Source organism: Phasianus colchicus, chromosome 3, assembly GCF_987193195.1.
Source record: "Phasianus colchicus chromosome 3, bPhaCol1.hap1.1, whole genome shotgun sequence".
Lineage (NCBI taxonomy): Eukaryota > Metazoa > Chordata > Aves > Galliformes > Phasianidae > Phasianus > Phasianus colchicus.
The window spans coordinates 49,370,800-49,390,957 of record NC_143438.1 but is presented as its reverse complement, the minus strand read 5'-3'; the positions used below and the strand labels follow the sequence as shown (position 1 = coordinate 49,390,957).

Here is a 20,158-nt window from a genome sequence, read left to right as displayed (position 1 = left end):
TTCATACACTTACATCCCATATCTGTTTTCACATAATGAATGTACCTACAGTGTCTTTCATGAAGGGAAATTCTCTTCCACTGCTTTTATGCAAAATGAAGGGAATGTTTTGGAAACTGTTTTTGGAAAAGAAAAATCAACACTGATTTCTGTGAAGGTAAAACAGTTCACATGCTTCAAAGTAGGACTGTTGTTTTCCCTTTGGTTATAATTTTACATGTATTAATTTAAAATAAATAAAACTAAAACGAAGTTTAGTTTAAATGATCTTTTGAACACTAAAATTTAAGTGAGACTGGTATCTGCAATAAAAGCTTCTTAGCACTTTATTTAACTTGGTAATGGTGGTTTGGCTTTACGGTTTACTGGGTGATTTGAAAACTCTTACTTGGGTTTATCCATCATTGTTACTAACGGAAAGCTTATGTTACTGATTCTCTTACTTCCTCATTTGTTTCCACAGAACAAGCTTGCCATCTCCAATGTTTTCCAGAAATGACTTCAGTATTTGGAGTATCTTAAGAAAATGCATTGGAATGGTAAGTAAACAGAAAGCTGTAGTAAATAATTGGATCGTAGAATCATAGAATGGTTTGGGTTGGAAGGTACCTTTAAGATCACCTACCTCCAACCCCCTACAATAGGCAGGGATACCTTCCTCTAGACCAGGTTGCTCACAGCCCCATTCAGCTTGGCCTTGAATGCTTCCAGGGAGAGGGGGCAAATGTTACTATTGATTGAATCATAGAACTGCTCAGGTTGGAAAAGACTTTCAAGATCATCAGTTCCAACCTCAACCTAACTATACTACCCTAACTTTCACAACTCAGTATGTTACTGATTCATTTGATGCCCAAATAAGAACTTGTTGGTAAGAGGAATTCCTTTTTTGTTTTTTTTACTTGTGCTTTGTTTACTTTCGTAACTAGGGAAGGTAAGTCTTGCTCAGAGCAATAGCACTTGAGCAAAATCATTTTCTCTTAAATTTAACCCTTGAAGTACTTTGTGGTAGCAGGGTTGGGTTTTTTTTGTTGTTGTTATTTGCTTTTGATTTTGTTTTTTTCACTTTTAAGGATATATTTTTTTACTTTGCTCTTCTCCCTGTACTCCCCTTCGTATTCCAACCTCCTCCCCCCAGCAGTGTTACTGGCCAGATGGTAGGCACATCAGAGATTGGCTGATTGGCACCAGTAATCTGCTTCCAGCTAAGGGTGAATTGGAAAGAGATCTTCTCTTCATTAGATCCTCCAATAGGCTGAAAGGACTTACTGATAAACCTACATCATCCTGTAATGGTAGCCTACCAGAAGGCACGCATGTTTAGTTCTCTTCTTTGTCTCCTGCTTTACTTAGGAATAGCACACAACACCAAGCAATGAGATATGGAAATATTAGGGAATGCTGTATCAGTAGACCCAAGTCTCCTGAATTGTTATGAAGAGAGATTTGAGATTTGTCACAGTGGGTCTAGCAAATAAATGTTATATCCTTAAAACACAAAGAACCGATTGAAGGCTTGACTTGCATAATGTGTACAGGCAAAGAAGAATCCTGCTATTGTGATTAAGAACAGCGTTGTTTATTCCATACATTGTCAGTGGTAATACTGTGCTATTAATTTCCTACTGAAGGCAGTTTGAAAACTGGTACTTCTGTTAGAGAAACTCCTTTTTTTTTTTTTGTCAGAATACAAAATTCCTGTGCTTTTCCTGTGTTGCCACATCTCTCTGTCATCTCCCCTCCTCCTAGCGTGCCCACCTTCCTACAATAAAGATAATGTGTTCAAGGAATTAGGTGGCCTATATCTATTTTGAGAGTATATGTAACTTAGTCTTCAAAAGGGCCCTTAATACTGTACTGTTTAGTCTCACTTTCTTCAGGTGTTTGTTAGTGAGAAGCTAATCGTTAGATGTTTGGCTTTCTTTTTGTTTTAAAAGTAGCCTTACATGTCAACACAGAAGGGCTTACCCAGCTCATAAGGGATGTGGAGGGTTTTTTTTTCTTCTCAGCATTAGCAGTGTCGGGTCAAGCACATTGCATTAGCACTAAGAGCATCATTTAGTTTTGTAATAAGCCAATTAGGATTGGGTTACTGCTGGTCAGAGTATGGTCAGTGTATCTAATCACTTGGTTCTTAACACAAGTTTCATTTGTGCATCAGGAGTTGTCCAAGATCACAATGCCAGTTATATTCAACGAGCCACTGAGCTTCCTTCAGCGACTTACAGAGTACATGGAGCACACATACCTCATCCACAAAGCCAGCTCTCTGTCTAGCACAACTGAGCGAATGCAGGTACTTTGGTACATTTGAATACTTCTGTTTATTTTCTTTTTGTATAGTTTGTCTTAGTATAAGAAGAACTGCTGTTATCAGCTGCGTGTCAGATTCTCTAACTTGTTCACCAGTTTTGCTTGTCTAGGGAAGTGTTTTGCTTTTCCTAAGACTTACTTTTTGATCCTTTTGATTAAAAACCTATTTATTTTCCTCCCTTGTAAATAGAACCTTCCTATACTACTTGAAAAGAAACATTCTGTGTTACTGTGACTGCTGTTAACAGTTGATAAAGACTAAAATCCAGGAGATGAACTGTGTGCTCATATTCTTTTGAACAGTGTGTTGCTGCATTTGCTGTGTCTGCTGTAGCCTCGCAGTGGGAACGTACGGGGAAGCCATTCAACCCATTGCTTGGAGAGACGTATGAATTGATCAGGTAACAAATAGAGGATGCACTGAAGATTAGAAGATGGTGTTTGATGTGTGAATGAATGTTTGATTAGATCTGTGAGGTGGCTTGCAAACTGCACCTTGGCTTGCAAGGCGTTGTCTGTTCTCATAGCTGCCAGAGGTGTGTGCATTGTGTTGGTGTTCAGCCACGCGCCCCTCCATAATGAGAAAGCACTGAAATTTTCATCTCAGGAAAAGGTTAGAAAAATTGCTAGTAAAAGCAAGTTTTTGTTCCCTTTTATATGTAAAAAATGACTTTTTACTGAAACCTTCTAAATGAAAAGACACATTATATATAAGGGAGATGTTAGAATTGTTATAGTAATTATGTGAGTGTCCAAGATGCAAATAAGCAATACTGATCTATTATTCTGCAGCTGCATTTAGTGCAAATTCTCCTCTCAAACAAATGACTATTTAGCCTCTGATTATGCAGAAATTCAAGGAAGAAGTTACTATGAAAAGTAAACATTGATTAAATTTGGCTTGTATTGCTACATTTTTGCATGATGTCTTCAGATACTTAGAATGAGGATGTAATGTGTATGAGTTGATCGTTGTGTATTACTTTAGAGCTTTAACTAAGTTTTACATTGAGTACGGCAACTATCCATGAGTCCAACTATCCATTTCACCTGGGGGGAAGAACTGCAGCTTCACTGTACTTCAGGTGCATGCTTTCTCATCTTTATTTTGTATCTTCAGAACACTGATTTTTAGAAACTTTGTTTTGCAGAGACGATCTTGGATTTAGACTTCTCTCAGAGCAAGTTAGTCATCATCCACCAATCAGTGCTTTCTATGCTGAAGGTTTAAATAATGATTTTGTGTTTCATGGATCAATTTATCCTAAACTCAAATTCTGGGGCAAGAGTGTGGAAGCAGAGCCAAAAGGCACAATGACTTTGGAGCTTCTTGAGTAAGTTGATGAATAATAATTGCATGAGTACTGTGGCCACATCTGTGATGATTAGAGGGCATTAGAAGTCTCATGGCTCAGGAATGGGAATGTCTAATGCCCACATCTTAATGTTTAATGGCAGATTTCTTTGTGGGGTGGAGGGAATGAAGTGATGAAAGCAACTGACGTCATTTGGCTTAATAAACTGTGTAGTAATAGCACTAATAGATGGTGCTTACGTCTGTGTTCTGCAGGTGCCTGGACATCCAGTCTGAGACTAGCACACTTGAGTCCTGTTGGCTTTCCTAACGTCATTCAGCATCCACAGGGACTGCAGTGATGTTGCTGTTTTGAGGAATTGATAAAATCAGTAGCAATAGGTTAATACAGTTCCTACTTTGCCTGGCTTATTGCCATGACCATTTCAAGACTTGATGCGGGTTGTAGAAGATGGCTTGTCACAGCAGTGACATTCACTACAAAGATACACTTACGGGTGTTTTTTTTTTTGCCTCCCTCCCTTAGACACAACGAAGCCTACACATGGACAAATCCTACTTGCTGTGTGCATAACATTATTGTGGGCAAACTTTGGATTGAGCAGTATGGAAATGTGGAAATAACTAACCACAAGTAAGTTGAGAATGTGGGAGATTTCACTTGTTGTGAGTTGAAAAAAAAAGGAAAGTCATCTGCAAGTAATTAGTGCCCTCTTGTTCTGTCTGTAGAACTGGTGAGAAATGTGTGCTGAGTTTCAAGCCCTGCGGCCTCTTTGGGAAGGAGTTGCATAAAGTTGAAGGCTACATTCAGGACAAAAGGTAACAATTTCATTCCTAATAGGAAACAAATTGCTGCCCTTTGTTTCTAGCAGCTGCTAAATAGGATGTCCTATGCCAAAGGCGTGAACCTGAAACAGTGGGTTAGGAGTTGTATAATACCAATAGTGCAGTTTGAAGAATTGCTCTCAAAAAAGGTTTTCTTTCAGCTATTTTCATCAGAAGTGAAATGAATCTCTTTTAGCTCAGTTGTAAACACGGCCTTTTTTTTTTTTTGACAGCAAAAAGAAACTTTGTGCGTTGTATGGGAAGTGGACGGAGTGTTTGTACAGTGTTGACCCAGCTACTTTTGAAGCCTATAAAAAGAATGACAAGAAAAACGCAGAAGAGAAGAAAAGCAGTAAACAGGTATTAGTCCTTGAAGGGGCTGGTGCATCTTCAAAGGCATTGTAGGCCAGCTCAGTGTTTCGGTAGTACTTAAGAGCATTAAGATTACGTTTCACTTATTCTCTCTTTCCGGGTGGGATATAAAAACAGATTGGATGGATATTAGCATTAAGGGATAAAATGCTTCTGCTCTCAAGGATTTGTATTCAAGCTTCTCAGTTCTTGGAGTTATCTAACTACAGGGTTGTTCATTATATGCCTCTTTGCCCAAGTCATATGGTTGGTTGGACCATGGTTCTGATTGTATACAATAATTATTATATTTTAGAAGGAGGATTTGGACTTCTAGAAGTAGAATAGACTGGCATCTCATCTTGATCCCATTTTTCAGCTTTTCCATAGAATGTTTACATTTCTTATATGACGTTGTTCCAATCACAGTGAGTTTTAGTTGAGGATTTTTGTTCTTTTTTTTTCCTCAGAGTTGCATTAATTGTCTTATGGGAGAAAAATAAAAGCATTCTTAATTGTTACAGATTTCTGGTAGCAGTATGCTTTTTATTTAAGGTGAACGGCAGTGTTGGCAACATACAGTGTGATGAAGAATAACCATTCATAGCTGCTTAAAACAGGGATTGATCCTCTTTGCTGACTGAAGCCAGACTTTGTGGTTGGTTTTGATGTTCATTTTAATGTAAAAACAAGAGGGAGAACTCTTGAAAGCAGTTCTTCCTGTGCAGATTCAGATTGTTGCTGTGTCTGAGACTGCTTCTGTGCCTGTCAGCAGGAGAGAGCTAAAGCACAGGGGATTACTGCTTCTCCTTGAGTCTGACCCAGTGAGCTCCAGGGAGAAAGGAGCAAAGAAAAACATACCCAGTCTTTGTTCAGTCACTGCTTTGCATGTTCCAACAAAGCTTAAGATGACCTTTGCTTTTCACTTCAAAATGAAGCACTCTGTTGTAACTTGAGCTTTATACATGTTGTTCTGACTCTAGTAAAGCACACTATTTTTACTAATTTAACAGAACTATTTCTGTATTAAGAAAAAAAAAAAAGCTTTGTAGCTAAGATGAGGCTTAGTCTCCTTTGAATATGTGTTCTCGCTGCCCCCTTGTGTTCAAGGAGTTGGCACTGCTTATGATATTTGAATTTCTAGGTGACCCAGTTCTCGTGTATGTCTGGATGTGGTTTTTCCCTTCATGGTAATAAAGCAATCACTCAGTCATGACAGTACATTGCCTTTCAAATTCCTTCTAGTTAGAATTTTCGGATTTGTTTCTTCCAGTTGTTTTCTTGCTATTCTTTTTTGTTGTCACTAAAGTAGGCGTGCTTCTGTCTTTAGAGGATCTGTGGGGATGCAAGTCCTTTTTCAAAGGGCTTCCCTCTCAAAGACCTTTGATTTTTATAGGGTTAGAACTACTGGAAACATGATTTTTGTATAGTAATATGGCAATGGCACAGCTGCCCAGTGGGTGCCCCACCCCTGGAGGTTCTCAAGGCCAGGTTGGATGGGGCCCTGGGCAGCTGAGCTGTTGGGTGGCAGCCCTGCCCATGGTAGAAGGTTGGGCTTTTATGGTCCCTTCCAACTCAAATCATACCGTGATTCTGTGGTGCTAGATAAGTCATCTTGTGTGCAAAGGTGATATTTTAACAGCATTGTGATAAAGGTAGTCCCTTGGGTTAGACCAAGGTACTTCTACTCTGAATGAACTAGTCTTTATTAAATCAAGGTGAAGTGTTTCATGCAGATATTTCAGTGCAAACGTATGGAAGAAAATCATGTAAGGCAACAGCAGCTGCAGTCATGTATGCCTGGTTACAGAATGATTAAGTAGTGCTGACTATGAAATATGCAACATTGTGGGTAGGGGCACATGAAAATCCTTCAAAGAATAGAACAAGTTGCTAGCACAGCTTCAGCATTGTCAACTAAAAGCCTTGTTTAGCTTCCAAACCTGGTCTGTGTGTAGCTCTGTATTCTGTGACCTGTTTGTTACAAAAGCACAGTAACCAATTGCTCCACAGTGAAACAAGATCCTTAATGCTTCCTAACATGCTTAGGCATGTGACACATGAATCATCTCAGAGCACAGTTGAGTCCAGTCTGGGTGCTGGATTTTTTTGTACTGCAACATCAGTATATGACAAAGCCATCAGAGAGCAAAGCTTATTAGCAGCAGGATTAAAGCTGTTAGTGTGTAACCAAAGTATTTAAAGCATTAGTAGCCTTTAAGTTCAGCTCTGTGCTCCAGTGATCTCTGAAACCTGCTGCTGCTGCTTTTAGCTGTGATAGTGACCTGAAGTTTTCTTGGAAGGGTATTATTCGTTGTCTAGCAGGTGTTAGTTCAGTATTGTGGTGTAATCTCACATGGCTGAATTAATATCATTATATATAGAAGTGTTTGTGGTTAAATGGGACGTTGTACTGGTAGAGAAAGTTACATTTCTTAACACATAAATATTCAGATCTTATCTACAAAGAAATGTGAGAAACTTCAGGTAGCCTTGGCTTGGAGAGAAGTACATACTCTGTGTAAATGCTGTTGTCCTTCTTGATGAGCATTTTTAAAAGTTTGTTGCTGTCATTTACTTTTGGTCAAGGATTTTACATAATCCCTTTTCTTTCTGTGCTGTTTTCAGGTGAGCAACACTGAGGAACCTGATGAGATGCCACTGCCAGATTCTGAGAGTGTGTATGTTATTCCTGGAAGTATTTTACTATGGAAGATAACACCAAGACCTCCAAATTCAGCACAGGTCAGTTACGCTTCTGCTTACTGAAAAGTGCATGTTATATCCTGTTATTCTGCCTGGTCAACACAAAACAAATCCATTTGTCCTCTCTTCCTTAATGGGTCTGTTCACTGCAGCAGACTTTCCACAGGCAGTTACTTAACCAAATTTCTCTACAGAATTGAATGCTTTGTGCAGCCAGTGATGTGGGCAGCTTCCCCACTTCTTCCCTGCACTGTGTTCCCCACACAGAGACACGCAGCTTTGCAAGAAAAGACCTCTTCTGAAGGGCTTCCTTAAAGGGCAGACACTCTCTAGGAGATGCTTGCAAAGCCTGTACAGCATAGGCTGGTGTGTGAAGGCAGTGCCCAAAGATAGAACAAGGGGCAGTGGGTGCAAAATGGAATGCAGAAAGTTCCATCTGAACATGAGGAAAAAATTACTTACTGTGAGGGTGACAGAGCACTGGAACAGGCTGCTCAGAGGGTGGTGGAGTTTACTTCTCTGGAGATATTCAAGACCCACCTGAATGCTTTCCTGTATGACCTGCTGTAGGGAACCTGCTTTAGCAGGGGCGTTGATGTTGGCCTTGATGGTCTCCAGAGACCCTTCCAACTCCTGTAATTCTATAATTCTATGATTCTAAGGGCCGTGGAGCCAGTGGGCAGAGAATGAGATGTGTTCATGTACAAAAATAGACTTGGAACAAGTAAAGGTGCCCTCTGTAGATTAATCAAGGGGGAAATCTCTCTTCGGAGACGGGGAAAATACCAGTAGGACTGGAAAAAGAAGATAAGAGAGAAATAGTGCACTGAGTAATTGGATGCTGTCCTGGTTAAACAGAAACACCAAGGATCAGCTACATTCTTCCTGACAGTGCAGTTTTGCTGGTATCTTGAGTATTCTTATCTCGAGTGACTAAATAATAAAAAAAGCACTTGGATGTTTGTTTTTAGACAGCTGCTTTGTTGTATATTAAGACTAGCAGCCAGAGGCTTTGTAAGAAAGTCACCTTTTCTCTTTGTCTCTGTATTTCAGATGTACAATTTCACTAGCTTTGCTATGGCTTTGAATGAATTGGACAAAGAAATGGAAAGTGTCATTCCCAAAACTGACTGCCGGCTACGACCGGATATCAGAGCCATGGAAAATGGAGAAATAGGTAATTTTATTTCTTGTTAAAACTGAAGAACCGGGGAAAAAAATGAATTAATTCAACTTCTGAGTTGTTAGATGAACTGCTAGAATGTCATAAGAATAGACCATAAAGATATGGTTTTCCACACTACAAGACAGTATTTAATCCTTGTACTACTTCTAGTAAAAGTTGTCACCCACCTCTACTTCATGTACTTCACAGCTGCCTTTAACAATGCTATGAATTTTAGAGTGGTGATCAAAGCTGTGTTGGTAGCACACTCTTGTTTTAGCTGCTGCTGAACAAGGAGGTATTCAGTGCTGTTATTATGCTCAACAGTAGAACTTTGACAAGGAAGATGTTTTTCCAAAGCAGCTGTTGCTTGAAAGCTGGCTGGGCATAGGTGATACTGGTGGGTGGTGATGAGTCATTGCCTTTGCATTGCTTTTTCATTCTCTTTCCCTTCACTTGGTTAGCTGTCTTTAATTCCAACCCATGAGTTTTTCATGCTTTTGCTCTTTAATTCTGTCTTCCATCCTGGACTGAAGTAAATGAGTGGCTTAGCTCCTAGCCAGGAATGCACCGCACCACCGGCCTGCTTATGTACTTCTGTGCAAGTTGGAATCTTAGACCCTACGCTGTTCTGTGTTCTTTTTAGATTTAGAACCTTTGCTATGCTCTGTTGTCCAGCCCTATAGCGGGAGACTAAGAGGAGAGTTTTGAAGCATCAAAAGTATTTGTGAACTTGTCAGCTTCTGTTTTCATCAACCAAAGCAAAAAGAACATTTTGAAGTGACGATTCTGAGTAACGCAGTCAAGGCTACTTAAGTTGGGACATCAGTGACAAATGTGTATGATGCACCAACGTTCCTCACTGGGAATTTGAACACTTTTGTTGTCTTGGGATAGTGAATTAGAAATGCATTATGAGATTTGTATGCTTTTTAGAAACTTCAGATTGTTACTGTAGGTGCCATGGAGTCTAAGTGTCTTTTAGTCTTCTGATATGCAACTTGGTGCTAAATACTTGATTGTGGTTTGGAACAACCTCCCCCAGCCCTTTTTTGCCTCCTTCTCTTCAGTAGTTTACTTCTAAAGCAAGGTGGCTACATTTGTAGAGTAAAAGCAGGGGGGCATTTTGCTTTTTCTGCCTTACTTTCTGACTTACTGGTAAGTCATGAAACCTCTGAATCAGTTTCACCTACATAATAGCACAATAACTGTGACTACTTCTGATAAATAGTCTGAGATTTGATATGAAAAACAGTGATGCAGGTGTACTACAGCACAGTTGTACTTCAGTGGATTGTTTTCCTCAGAAGTGGCTAACTGCTGCTTGGAGGCTTATAAATAATAAAAATAAAAAAGAGCAGATCACTGAATTCCCACAACTACTTCTTGACTGTAGGATTGATGTGTAGCCAGTAGGATGGACATTGCTGGTTCACAGCATTCCCAGTAACTTGCATGTCTAAACTCAAAGTGCAGTAACTGTGCCTTTAGCAACAGGTCATATTCCTTCACTGTACTAACAGCATGAAGTTGATACAGCAGATAGACTCGTAACAGGCAGTGCTAGAGGCCGGTAGGGTAACCAGGAACAGCTTCCAGATGTTATCTCAGTTATTTTTTTCTGAGCTGTATGTGAAATACTTCGTGAGGATTCAAATATGAAAGAGATTACCCTTCACATAATCTGTTTTTCAGTCTTCCTCAAGATATTCTGAAGGGAAAATGAAACTCCTTTCTGCCAAATGGAAGCTTGCTTTGGACTGTGACCCATGCTAGCTATCTGCTCCAACAACAAAATATAAAAATAGAGGATTGATTCTTCATGGTTGGGAAACGAATATTCCAACCCCCCTATTGCTCTGCTCTTAGGCTGAAATAGATGCACTTCTCTGTTACATAGAATGCTTTTTAAAGGGATAACTTATTAATATGCTGGGTCAGATGGATTAATGACTGTGTATTTTTACCTGTGTATTTTTATTCCTTCAAGATCTGGCTAGTGAGGAGAAGAAGAGGCTAGAAGAAAAGCAAAGGACTGCCCGCAAAAATCGTTCAAAATCAGAGGAAGACTGGAAGACGAGGTCAGTGTGCCTGCATGCGTGTGGGTGTTTTGGTATGAATGTGTTGAACATTCAGGTTAGCTGCCAGCCCATGCTGGTGGTGTGTGGTGTCAGCATGAAGCTGACATCTCAGCATTGGTGGTGCTGCTGTGATATATACAGACTGGGTCTTTGCAGGCTGCAGCACCCAGAATCAGATGTCTTGCTTCCTTCCCCCTCGCTGCTTGTGCACCTGTGTTGATATGCTAAGTGTTAAAGCATGTTGTCTTTTCTAAGTGGGAAAAAGATGCTGCTGCTCACGGCTGTTTGTAAGGACAGTTGTTGGTAGCAGTTAATGTGTAATGCCTCAAATATGTATGCTTGACCAAAGCAAGGAATAAACAATTCCTCCAGTGAACTTGATGGCATATTGCCCACAACTTCTCAGGTCAGTTGCTGGGTGCTGGCAACACTGTACTCCTGCAGCATACAGGTGTTTTGGTTATTTTTTTTTTTAAAGATGGTGAAATGGCTCCATCAGCTCATTCTCCATGTCATTTCTTCCTTTCCAAGACTGTTACTAACTATGAAAGTTAGAGAAGTTAAGGGAAAAGTTAGCATACAAGGCAGCTGCCAGTTGTTTTTCTTAAAAGGGAAGTCAACTGGGAACTGTCAGGCACAGCTGGCTCAATAGAATTCTTAAAAACAACAATCAAATGAATCTCATTTGACCAGGCAAAGGCTATTCAAATTTATAACAAGAGATTGGTGGCCTCTTCACAGGAGGAAAAAAAAAAAAGTAGGGCTAAACTTTCTAGAAGTAAGCAAACTTCATCTCTTCCCTACTTATTAATTGCTAATGCACCCAAACATCATGAATTAAATGCCTTCAAAATGTCTGTTTGTAACTATAAATCACTTATCTTTTTTTTGCAAATGAAGTCACCCATCATCCCAGAGTCCCAGGTTTGGTCATGTCTGACTGTTTTTCCTCTGCCTGCTTTACTGCAGTGTTTGGGTTTGTTTGTCCTGAAACTGGTACAAAATAACATTTTTTGTAATGCTTCTGAATAGATGTGTTACATGCAGAACAGCCTCGCACCTCCCTCTTCCTTCCCTGAATTCAGGGAAGTGTGCTTTGGTTCTGGCTCTCACCAAGTGGTAGGGATAACTACACTGTTCCTCCAGCTATCTGAAGTATCTACCCTAAGGTAAAGCTCTGAGCACTTCAGCTTGGTATAAGAACTAAAGGAATTTCCAGAGTACAGTGCAGAGCAATGGTGCTCAGGGTCTGTAGTCAGTGCAGAACCATTCACGAGGTTCTCCAGTTGCTGTAGAGCCAGCACTGTGCAAGTTGTCTGTGCATGGACTTCAGATTCCTGGTATCGTTTAAGAACTCCTTATTTTCCCGTGTGTCTCCAAAGCTTTGGCAGAACCTTCCTTGAATCTGATCTTTTTAGTAGGAATGCCAAGCGTGATTGCTTTCAAAAGATGAACGTAAATTATGTAGGAAAAGCTCCTTTTCATTTAAATACAGTTGAGCTTGGAGAAAAAAGCTATTTTGTTGGAAGACAACTCTCCTGCTGCTCCCAGAGGGTCAGCCTGCAGGTCTTAACCTGAAGTGTGATGGAAACTGATGTAAACAGCTGCAGTTTCCCACTAGAGGACACTGTCCTGATCCATTCCTGTGCTGAAGGCAGTGCAGTGAGGTCCTGGGCGTACAGCTCCCTAAGCTGCAGGGTGAGGTCATTACTTGTAGCACTGAACCTCAGCAAATGTTAGGCTTATACTCTGGAATAAGCTGCTGCTCCCCTGGGAAGCATACTGGGCCTGCACACACACCACTTACTTCAGAGCAGCTGACACATCCCAAGCAAAGGTTCCATGGTAGTAAATGACGTGTGGCACAAGGGGTAAGGAACTTTCACTGATTTCTGTTAGTTTAATCAGGGCAGAAGTGCCATGCAGGTGTTTGACTGTTCAGTTTACCACTGTGATGGCATTACATGAGGAGTTACGTCCAATGTGCAGCTCAGATCTTTTGGATCTAGACAGAGCCTCTTACTGGCCACCCTGCTCTGTAGTATGGCATTGTAATGCTGGTTGCCTTTGTGCTTTTCCTCTTTAAAGTCAGTGGATTGTAATCACAGGATCATTAAGGTTGAAAAAGACTGCTAAGATCACCTAGTCCAACCATCAGCCCCTTCGCACTGTGCCTGCTAATCTGTGTCCCAAGTGCCACATCCATATGGTTCTTGAACACCTCCAGGGACGGTGACTCCACCACCTCTGTGGGCAGCCTGTGCCACTGCATCACTACTTTCTGAGAAGAAATTTCTCCTAATATCCAACCTGAATCTCCCTCAAAACAACTTGAGGCCAGTCCCTCTTGTCCAGCCCTTCTTGTCCTATTGCTGTTACCTGGGAAAAGAGACCGACCCCCCATTTCATCACAACTCCCTTTCAGGCAATTGTAGAGAGCATTAAGGTCTCCCCTGAGCCTTTTCTTCTCCCATCTGAACCATCCCTTAAGGCTTGTGCTCCAGACCCTTCATAGTTTCATTGCCCTTATTTGATCCTAATGTATTTTCATTTCTGCTCTGACAAGCAGAAAACCTAAAAAGGAAGAGTGAGTTAAAAAATGCGCATGCATGATTTACATCAGTGAGTGTGTTTGCTACAGTGAGGCATACGAAGCGAGAACCGGCCTTTGTGGCCACTGAAGAGCAGAAAGGAAGCACTGGAGCATATATTAACCACAAGAGCTGCTCTCAAGCTGCCTGGTGATGCCAACACAGCATGGCAAAACACAGCAAAAACTTAAACTACTGCTTGTCCTCTGGGGTCTGCCGTTGCGAGATGAAAGATTGAGCCAGACTCAAACAGCAGGCTGTGCTCAGTTACACTGTATGATGTAACTGCCAGAAACAGGCATGGGTGAGGAGGAGGGAGGACAACCTTCTGTGCTATGGTGCTTTGACAGCTGTCCTCCCCACTGGGGGTACTGCAGTCCGGCCTTGTGAGGTGACACCCAGCTTTGTTGACAGCCCTCTATTCCCCAGACTGTGCTGTGTGTGTGTGTGCCTGGCTTTCCTATAAGGAAGGAGAAGAGAGGAGGGGAAGAAGCCAGCGTGTGCAAGAGTCCAGTGTGTCAATCAGCAGCCAGCGTAGAAGCTGGCACATAACTTGGTGCAGCTGGATCAGCTCTCTGGGCATTCACGTCGGTCCCTCAGCACTAACAGTGGATGCAACACCGTCATGCTGTAGTAAACCACGACTTTTCCTGCAGCCTGGGGGTGATGTTTCACCTACACTGACGGTAGTGAAGGCACTTGTTCTGAGTTGGCATGTTGCAAAACAAGGCTTTGAGACACTGGGGGAAATCTAGGTACTGGGGAAATAGTGTTTTTCTGTTTTCAGGACTGCAGTGCTTGTGGTGTTCACTGTCTTGAAGATACTGTTATTATTTATGCATGCCAAAATGATGGTTCACAACTGCTTTGAAATGTAACTGTAGCTGTCCTTTCTATGTGAGAGTCTTGACTGCTCCAAATGGACAAAATGCTGATGTCAGTAATGTCACCTGGGAGCCACTGAAGTGCTGCTGGAATGGGGAAATCTGGCTGCTGAAAACAACTTAAAATATACTTAAGATTTTAAACTAAGAGGACTCTGGCATTCATGGTAATTACTTTGAACAACAGCTACAGATGCAACAGCTACAGATACAGCAAAGCAGTTCTGAACTACAGCAGTGTATGGATAACTTTGGTAACATGCTGCGTGTTTCCTTACAGATGGTTCCATCAAGGGCCCAATCCCCACACCGGCACACAGGACTGGCTCTATTCTGGCAACTACTGGGACAGAAACTACTTTAATTTGCCTGATATTTATTAAAATGCAATAAGAAGCCTGTGGCTGATACAAATAAGTCTTAATCTGTTTTAATGTTTTCCCTCATTTTACTTACCTCCTGAAAGAACTAACATGTTATCCAACAGAATATTACGCATCTCCGCAGTAAATCTGGCAGTACGTGACTGCGGTCCCTTAGGTAGGGGATGAACTTTTCTGGCTGGCAGTGGACAAAGTCAGCAAGTCACCATGATGTACAGCTGCCTGGTTTGCTGAATACACCTATATTAGGTTGTGGTGTATGAGGAACGGAACACCTTGGCTGTTCTGTGAATACCTTCTTTCATAGATAACATTGGCACAAGCAAAACTGTTTTTATTTATTATGACATGGGAATGTCTAAAAGCACATAAAGTCATTGCAATATTCTGTTCTTAAAGCAAAGAAGGGTGTGTCACTTTTGTACAGAGGCAATTTTTCATAAAGCGACTTTTCTTTTACTGAAGTAACTCCCTTCAATCCTGAGCTCTGGTCAGAGCTCCCAGAAACGCACCCATCTCTGGAGCCTTCATGCAGTTGTTTAAGCTGGTGACGTTACTCAGAGGTATTTATTCAATATTTTGTGCAGTGTGTTTTGAATTTTGCTCTCCTTTTTTTGCTACAAGCATTATGGTTTAAGGAATTAAGAGCCATTTAAACACCTATGGATTGGATTTCAACTGCACACTAATAACAGGTTTGAAAAGAATCTGTTCAATGCACTATGAGTTCTGGTGCCCAGCACCACTGCAAACAGGCAAGAAGTGGATCAGTCTGGGACCCCGTGGGACTGTCTGCACAGTGCAGGCTGCCTGGAAGGAAGCCTTGTGCATCTCAGAGGTAGGAAGGCACTTCAGCGAGGCCTCCTGTGCACAGCTGCTTTACCCCTTTTCAGTGGGGTGCATTCAATCTTAGAGTGTAAGTTTACACTGAACTGTGTACAGAGCTTCTAGAGGGCGAGCTGTTCCTTGTACAATATTTTAACTGCTGTCTGGAGGTTAGTGTTAATTGAATAATTTAATTGCTACTAAATAAAGGCTTCAAAACTTCTTGCATCTAGTCTAAAGTGAATGGTGTTTGACAGCGGTGACCCGAAGCAGGCCTCCCAAAGTTGCTGCAGTCACACTGGATAGCGTGCTTCAGTGACGTCTCTTCCTCTCAGTAGGAGCAGTCTGGCCCCAGGAGCTGGGGCAAAGCATTCATTTTTAGTGTGTGGTGAGCCCACAGCTCAAGCCTTGAATGTGGACTAGTGGAACAGCTACAAAGGCAGTGAGATGCTTTCTGTTTTTATTCTGTGTGCAACTAGAATTACCCAGGTAGGGCAGCGGTACTGGAGACATCTGCACAGAGGAGGAGAAATGCTTTTTTTTTTGGCTGTGCTTTGCCTGGTTCTTATGGTAAGGGCAAAAATTGGATACCTCATCGCTTCTGCACTCAGGTCTTCACTGTGGCCAGCATTTCAAGTCTTACCCTCAAAGTTGCCCAGCTGTTAAGCGATTTTGAGAGCTGTTGTGTCAATTCTTCAGCATGTCATCCAGAATGGAACATTCCACTCTAGGAAAAACAAAGCAAAAACAAAGCATTTAGTTCCTGTCTTTTGCAGAAGATTAAGAAAACTCAATATCAGGTTTTCTTTTGAGGGATTTTTGTTTCCTAAGAACAGATTTTTCTTCTTTCTATTCATTAATACTCTAAGACTGGTGCCTGATGTAATGACAGTCTGCGCTGCACTACAGTAACTTTCTGCAAGGACATTTATACCTGTGTGCTCAGCCCTGGCTTGTCAGCCTTTTTTTTGCAGCCATACATCATCCAGAGGGATGACAGAGCAGCAGTTTTCTCTGCAGAACTTATCATAGCTTTTTTCTCATCAGCTGGGCTGGCAACCAGGACTGGGGCTACAGTGAGCCTCCTAGCACCTGCATCTTGCTGTGCAAAGACACGGCTGGAAATAGATTTACAGTCCTGGATGTTATTTAACAGTAGAGCCCATGAAAAGGAAAGGTGCAGCGTTTTCCCTTTTTCTTTCTTCTTGCATTGCATAGAATTGAAGCAGATGCTTATGGCAGATTTTTGTCCTCATTTCAAATACGTTAGACAAGAGAGGGTCCACGCATTAGAAAATGGTGGTGGTTGTCCTGCTCCACTTGGTGCCACGGCTATAACAATAAAAAGGCAAGAAGGCTAACGGCCAAAACAGTTAATTCCATTCATACTACAAGTCTTTATGTCTAAATCAAGCACAGTTGCACTTGGTAGAAGCAAGGATGTTAGAGAAGAGACTGGGGATAGCAAGGCAGTTTTGTACAGGGCTGCCATAGCTGCAGCCTAGAAAAGCAAGGTTACTTATGGTCAAGAGGTTCTGCTGAGCAAGCATTTGAGAACTCACCTATTTGGCTTGTATTTTTGAAATTGGGTCTGTCAACCTTCCCCCAAAGCATTTGTTAATAAGCCAGTATTTTTCATTTACAGTCTGTCTTTTTCCCCTGCACCGTTCTTTGCTGATACCTCACAGCTGTGCTGGGACATGGCTTGGACTGATTCCACAAGATCAGGAGACCTGGGACTGGGGAGCTCCACCTTGGAGTGTTTCTCCAGCTGTGCAAGGGTTAAGCTGGGCACATTAGCACAGAGAAGGGCTGCTGGTGAGGGCCCCACCGGGAAACATGAACACCAGCTTTCTTCATGGCTGCAAACCAATTGGCCCCCTTGGCCCAGCTGCAGAAACACAGCAGACTCAGCAAGACAGCACAGGCAACCACCACCATTTTTTTTTTTAAGTGGTAAACCTCACATTAGTGCTGGAACAGGATATCATTCAAGAAAGTAATCAAAACCTGTTGCATCTTTAGCAACAGCGCAGATGTATTGTATCTCAGTATGCCAGTATCTGTTTCAGAAATAGACCTTGTTTTGAGCAAAACTATTAGGGATCAAGGGCCCCCTTCGCATCACTCTTATCTGTATTTACCCACAGGAATGCAGGATCTTGCCCAGAGCTAGTCCCATTTCTTGACAGATTGCAGAGAGCTCTAACACACGTGCACTGGGGCCAAGTAGATGGCATTCATACAGCAGTTTCTTAGAAGCTGTCGCTGCCATGTGTTGCACCAATGAAGGTGCTTTTCCATTTAATGAAGCTGAAGGGCTGGGAAGATGACAAGGACCCAGACTTCCTTACCTGAAGCAACAAGCTTGCTCAGCTGATTCCATCGGTGCTATGCCTTCCGTTTGCTCAGGCTGGAACGCTGCATCATTAGCAACCAGAAATGAGACCTGGCCTGCATTTAATGACAGCTTTACAGAAGAAAGAGCTTGTCCACTAAAGGAAATGATTATTTTATCTGGAAACTGCTGCATGTAGGAAGGAACCTCTGCATCCGTTATCAGTTTATCAGTGGTTGAGATGGCCTCAGCTGCACTACAGGAAGGCGGAGCAACCTCTTCTTTACAAGGAGGTGGTGGTGGAAGAGGTGAGAGTCCTTCCTGCAGGAAGACTGAGGAAACCTGATTGATATCAGTTGTTAAGACAAAGATCTGGGTGTCTGAGGGTCCTACTTCTCCACTCATGGAAGACCAAGGCCGCACTCCTAGTTGTGACCTAGAAGCCTCAGCTGCTGAGGCAGCAGAAACATCTTCCTGAAGAGTCTGCACAGTGGTTGCCACATCCCTCACAAGACAAACAGAATCGCTGCTGTCTTCCACAGGGGCAGGGAGCTGTGCAGGGTCAGAAGGCACATACTCAAGTTCAGATCCCTCAGGGGATAAAGCTCCTTCAGGTCCAGTGGGGTGTGTAATTTCTGGAGTGGAACTGGCTGGTGATGGGCACAGAGTTATTCTGGAGCTACGTGAAGTGAGATCTTCAAGAGGATCTTCCCCTCTGTCTGTACACGATTCCTTTCTCTGGGACTCAGTAAAAAGCAAAGCCTCATTATAATTTGATGTCTTGTCTTCCAGTTCCTCATTCCAAGTTTCTGCAAAGTAATAAATAAATAAATAAATAATAAAAAATAAAAGGCAGAAAACAAATACATAATGGCACTGCATTAGCAAATGTTTCCATTTAAATAAAGATTGATTTCAGCCTAGTCAATCAGATGTTCTACATTCGCACAAAAGCACATTTATGAAGCTTTCTGAGAGGAAGTTTGTTGCTTCCTATTAGGAAGGGGAAAGAAAACTCAGAAAGCACTGGTACCACTTCAAAATCATGGGCTCCTTAACTGTATTCCTAATCCTGCAGTGGTGGCTATGTTCTCACCCACTGCAAAGAGCTTATGTGCCTCTTACACAGGTCTAGGTACAGGTGAGATGCAGCCCACGTAAGTGAAAACTACTTGTACCCACACATGTTGCAACATCATCTGAAAACACCCTAGAAGAACAGACAGTTATCTTACCCTGCTTGAGATCAAATTTTTCAACCACTTCTGTTAAAACCAAATCTGGATTCTCTGAAAACAGAAGCACAAATTAAGCTGGAGTTAGATAAGACTTGCAGAGCTCACGCTATTCAGATAAGGATTGGTACGAACAAACCTTTTTGGAAGTCAATAAAGTCTTGGAAATAGGAAGCTAAAAACCCAGCAATGTCTTCTGGTTTCTGTTTTATGACAGCTCTGCTCACACCCTCCAGCAAAGTCTTGAGGCAGCTCAGAACACTGTCTGGAGGCTCCATTGTCACACACTGAGGCTGGCTCACAGCTTCTCATCTGCAGCAAGAAAATGCTTGACTTGAGCACCTGCACATCCCCATGGGATTCCAGCAGCGCTATGGCAGTGGCCCAGGCCACCACAAACCCTTTTCCAATACTTCCCAATGCCACTTTCCCTTAAAGGGCCCAATCATTGACTCCCCCCACTCTGGCTTTTTATGTAGCAGGAAGTCTGAATGGCCAGCAAGCTAGGAAACCGTAATGGTAATTCAAAAGACATCCCTTTTCCAAAACAAACAACAAAAGAAAAAAACACCAACATCACCAAAAGCACCAACATCACCAAAAGCACCAACATCACCACTCTTCTTCTTTCCCCCCCCCCCCCCCCCCAATGACATGACAAAAGACAATTACCTTAAAGCAAGGGTTTTCAGGGCACCCCTGCCATCCCCACACCACCCTGGTACCTGCTCCCACTGCAGCCTCCCCTGCCCAGGGCTGAGCAGAGTGTGATGTCACAGTTCCCATGCATCATACCCATTGACATCCTTCTGAAAACTGTCAGAACTCTGGGTCTGTGAAACTGCACAATAAAAGCTTTGGAGATGTTTTGATACAGATATAAAAACAGGGAAAAGTATAATTAGAGCTCACCAAGCAGAAGCATAATCCAGTCTAAATATTTATAAAAGCTTCAGTCACTAACAAACACATCTGTCTGAAATGGAAGAGCACAGCACAGGAACTTACAGGAAAAAAAAAAAAAAGACTGGGAACTAATTCATTGTACTGGAACTTGAATGCTATTTTTGGAAGCCATCTTAAGAACAGTACCAGCTGCTCTACTAAAACACATTGGCCTTTGGCCCAACACTGGAGAGCCTGTCA

General features: G+C 42.0%; 2 protein-coding genes across 11 annotated transcripts in view; one reads left to right on the top strand and one right to left on the bottom strand.

Moving 5' to 3' along the window:
- Window positions 1-14,648, top strand: part of OSBPL1A (oxysterol binding protein like 1A) — a 73,098-nt gene extending 58,450 nt beyond the window's left edge. For all 10 annotated transcript variants that reach the window (XM_090137476.1, XM_031612775.2, XM_090137475.1 and 7 more), the window contains 11 exons: window positions 464-539; window positions 2,162-2,296; window positions 2,617-2,714; window positions 3,465-3,647; window positions 4,155-4,262; window positions 4,358-4,447; window positions 4,687-4,813; window positions 7,433-7,549; window positions 8,564-8,687; window positions 10,666-10,756; window positions 14,512-14,648. In XM_090137476.1, coding sequence (XP_089993602.1) covers window positions 464-539; window positions 2,162-2,296; window positions 2,617-2,714; window positions 3,465-3,647; window positions 4,155-4,262; window positions 4,358-4,447; window positions 4,687-4,813; window positions 7,433-7,549; window positions 8,564-8,687; window positions 10,666-10,756; window positions 14,512-14,614 — 1,252 coding nt within the window. In that variant the 3' untranslated portion in view covers window positions 14,615-14,648. The remainder of the gene's footprint in view (window positions 1-463; window positions 540-2,161; window positions 2,297-2,616; window positions 2,715-3,464; window positions 3,648-4,154; window positions 4,263-4,357; window positions 4,448-4,686; window positions 4,814-7,432; window positions 7,550-8,563; window positions 8,688-10,665; window positions 10,757-14,511) is intronic.
- Window positions 14,649-16,020: 1,372 nt separating this feature from the next.
- Window positions 16,021-19,795, bottom strand: CABYR (calcium binding tyrosine phosphorylation regulated). Its single transcript, XM_031612778.2, has 5 exons — window positions 19,685-19,795; window positions 19,152-19,324; window positions 19,013-19,066; window positions 17,794-18,586; window positions 16,021-16,166 (listed from the first exon to the last, which is right to left on the bottom strand). The coding sequence occupies exons 2-5, from the start codon at window positions 19,288-19,290 to the stop codon at window positions 16,127-16,129; spliced, it is 1,026 nt and encodes a 341-aa protein (XP_031468638.2). The 5' UTR covers window positions 19,291-19,324; window positions 19,685-19,795; the 3' UTR covers window positions 16,021-16,126.
- Between the last annotated feature and the right edge of the window lie 363 nt (window positions 19,796-20,158).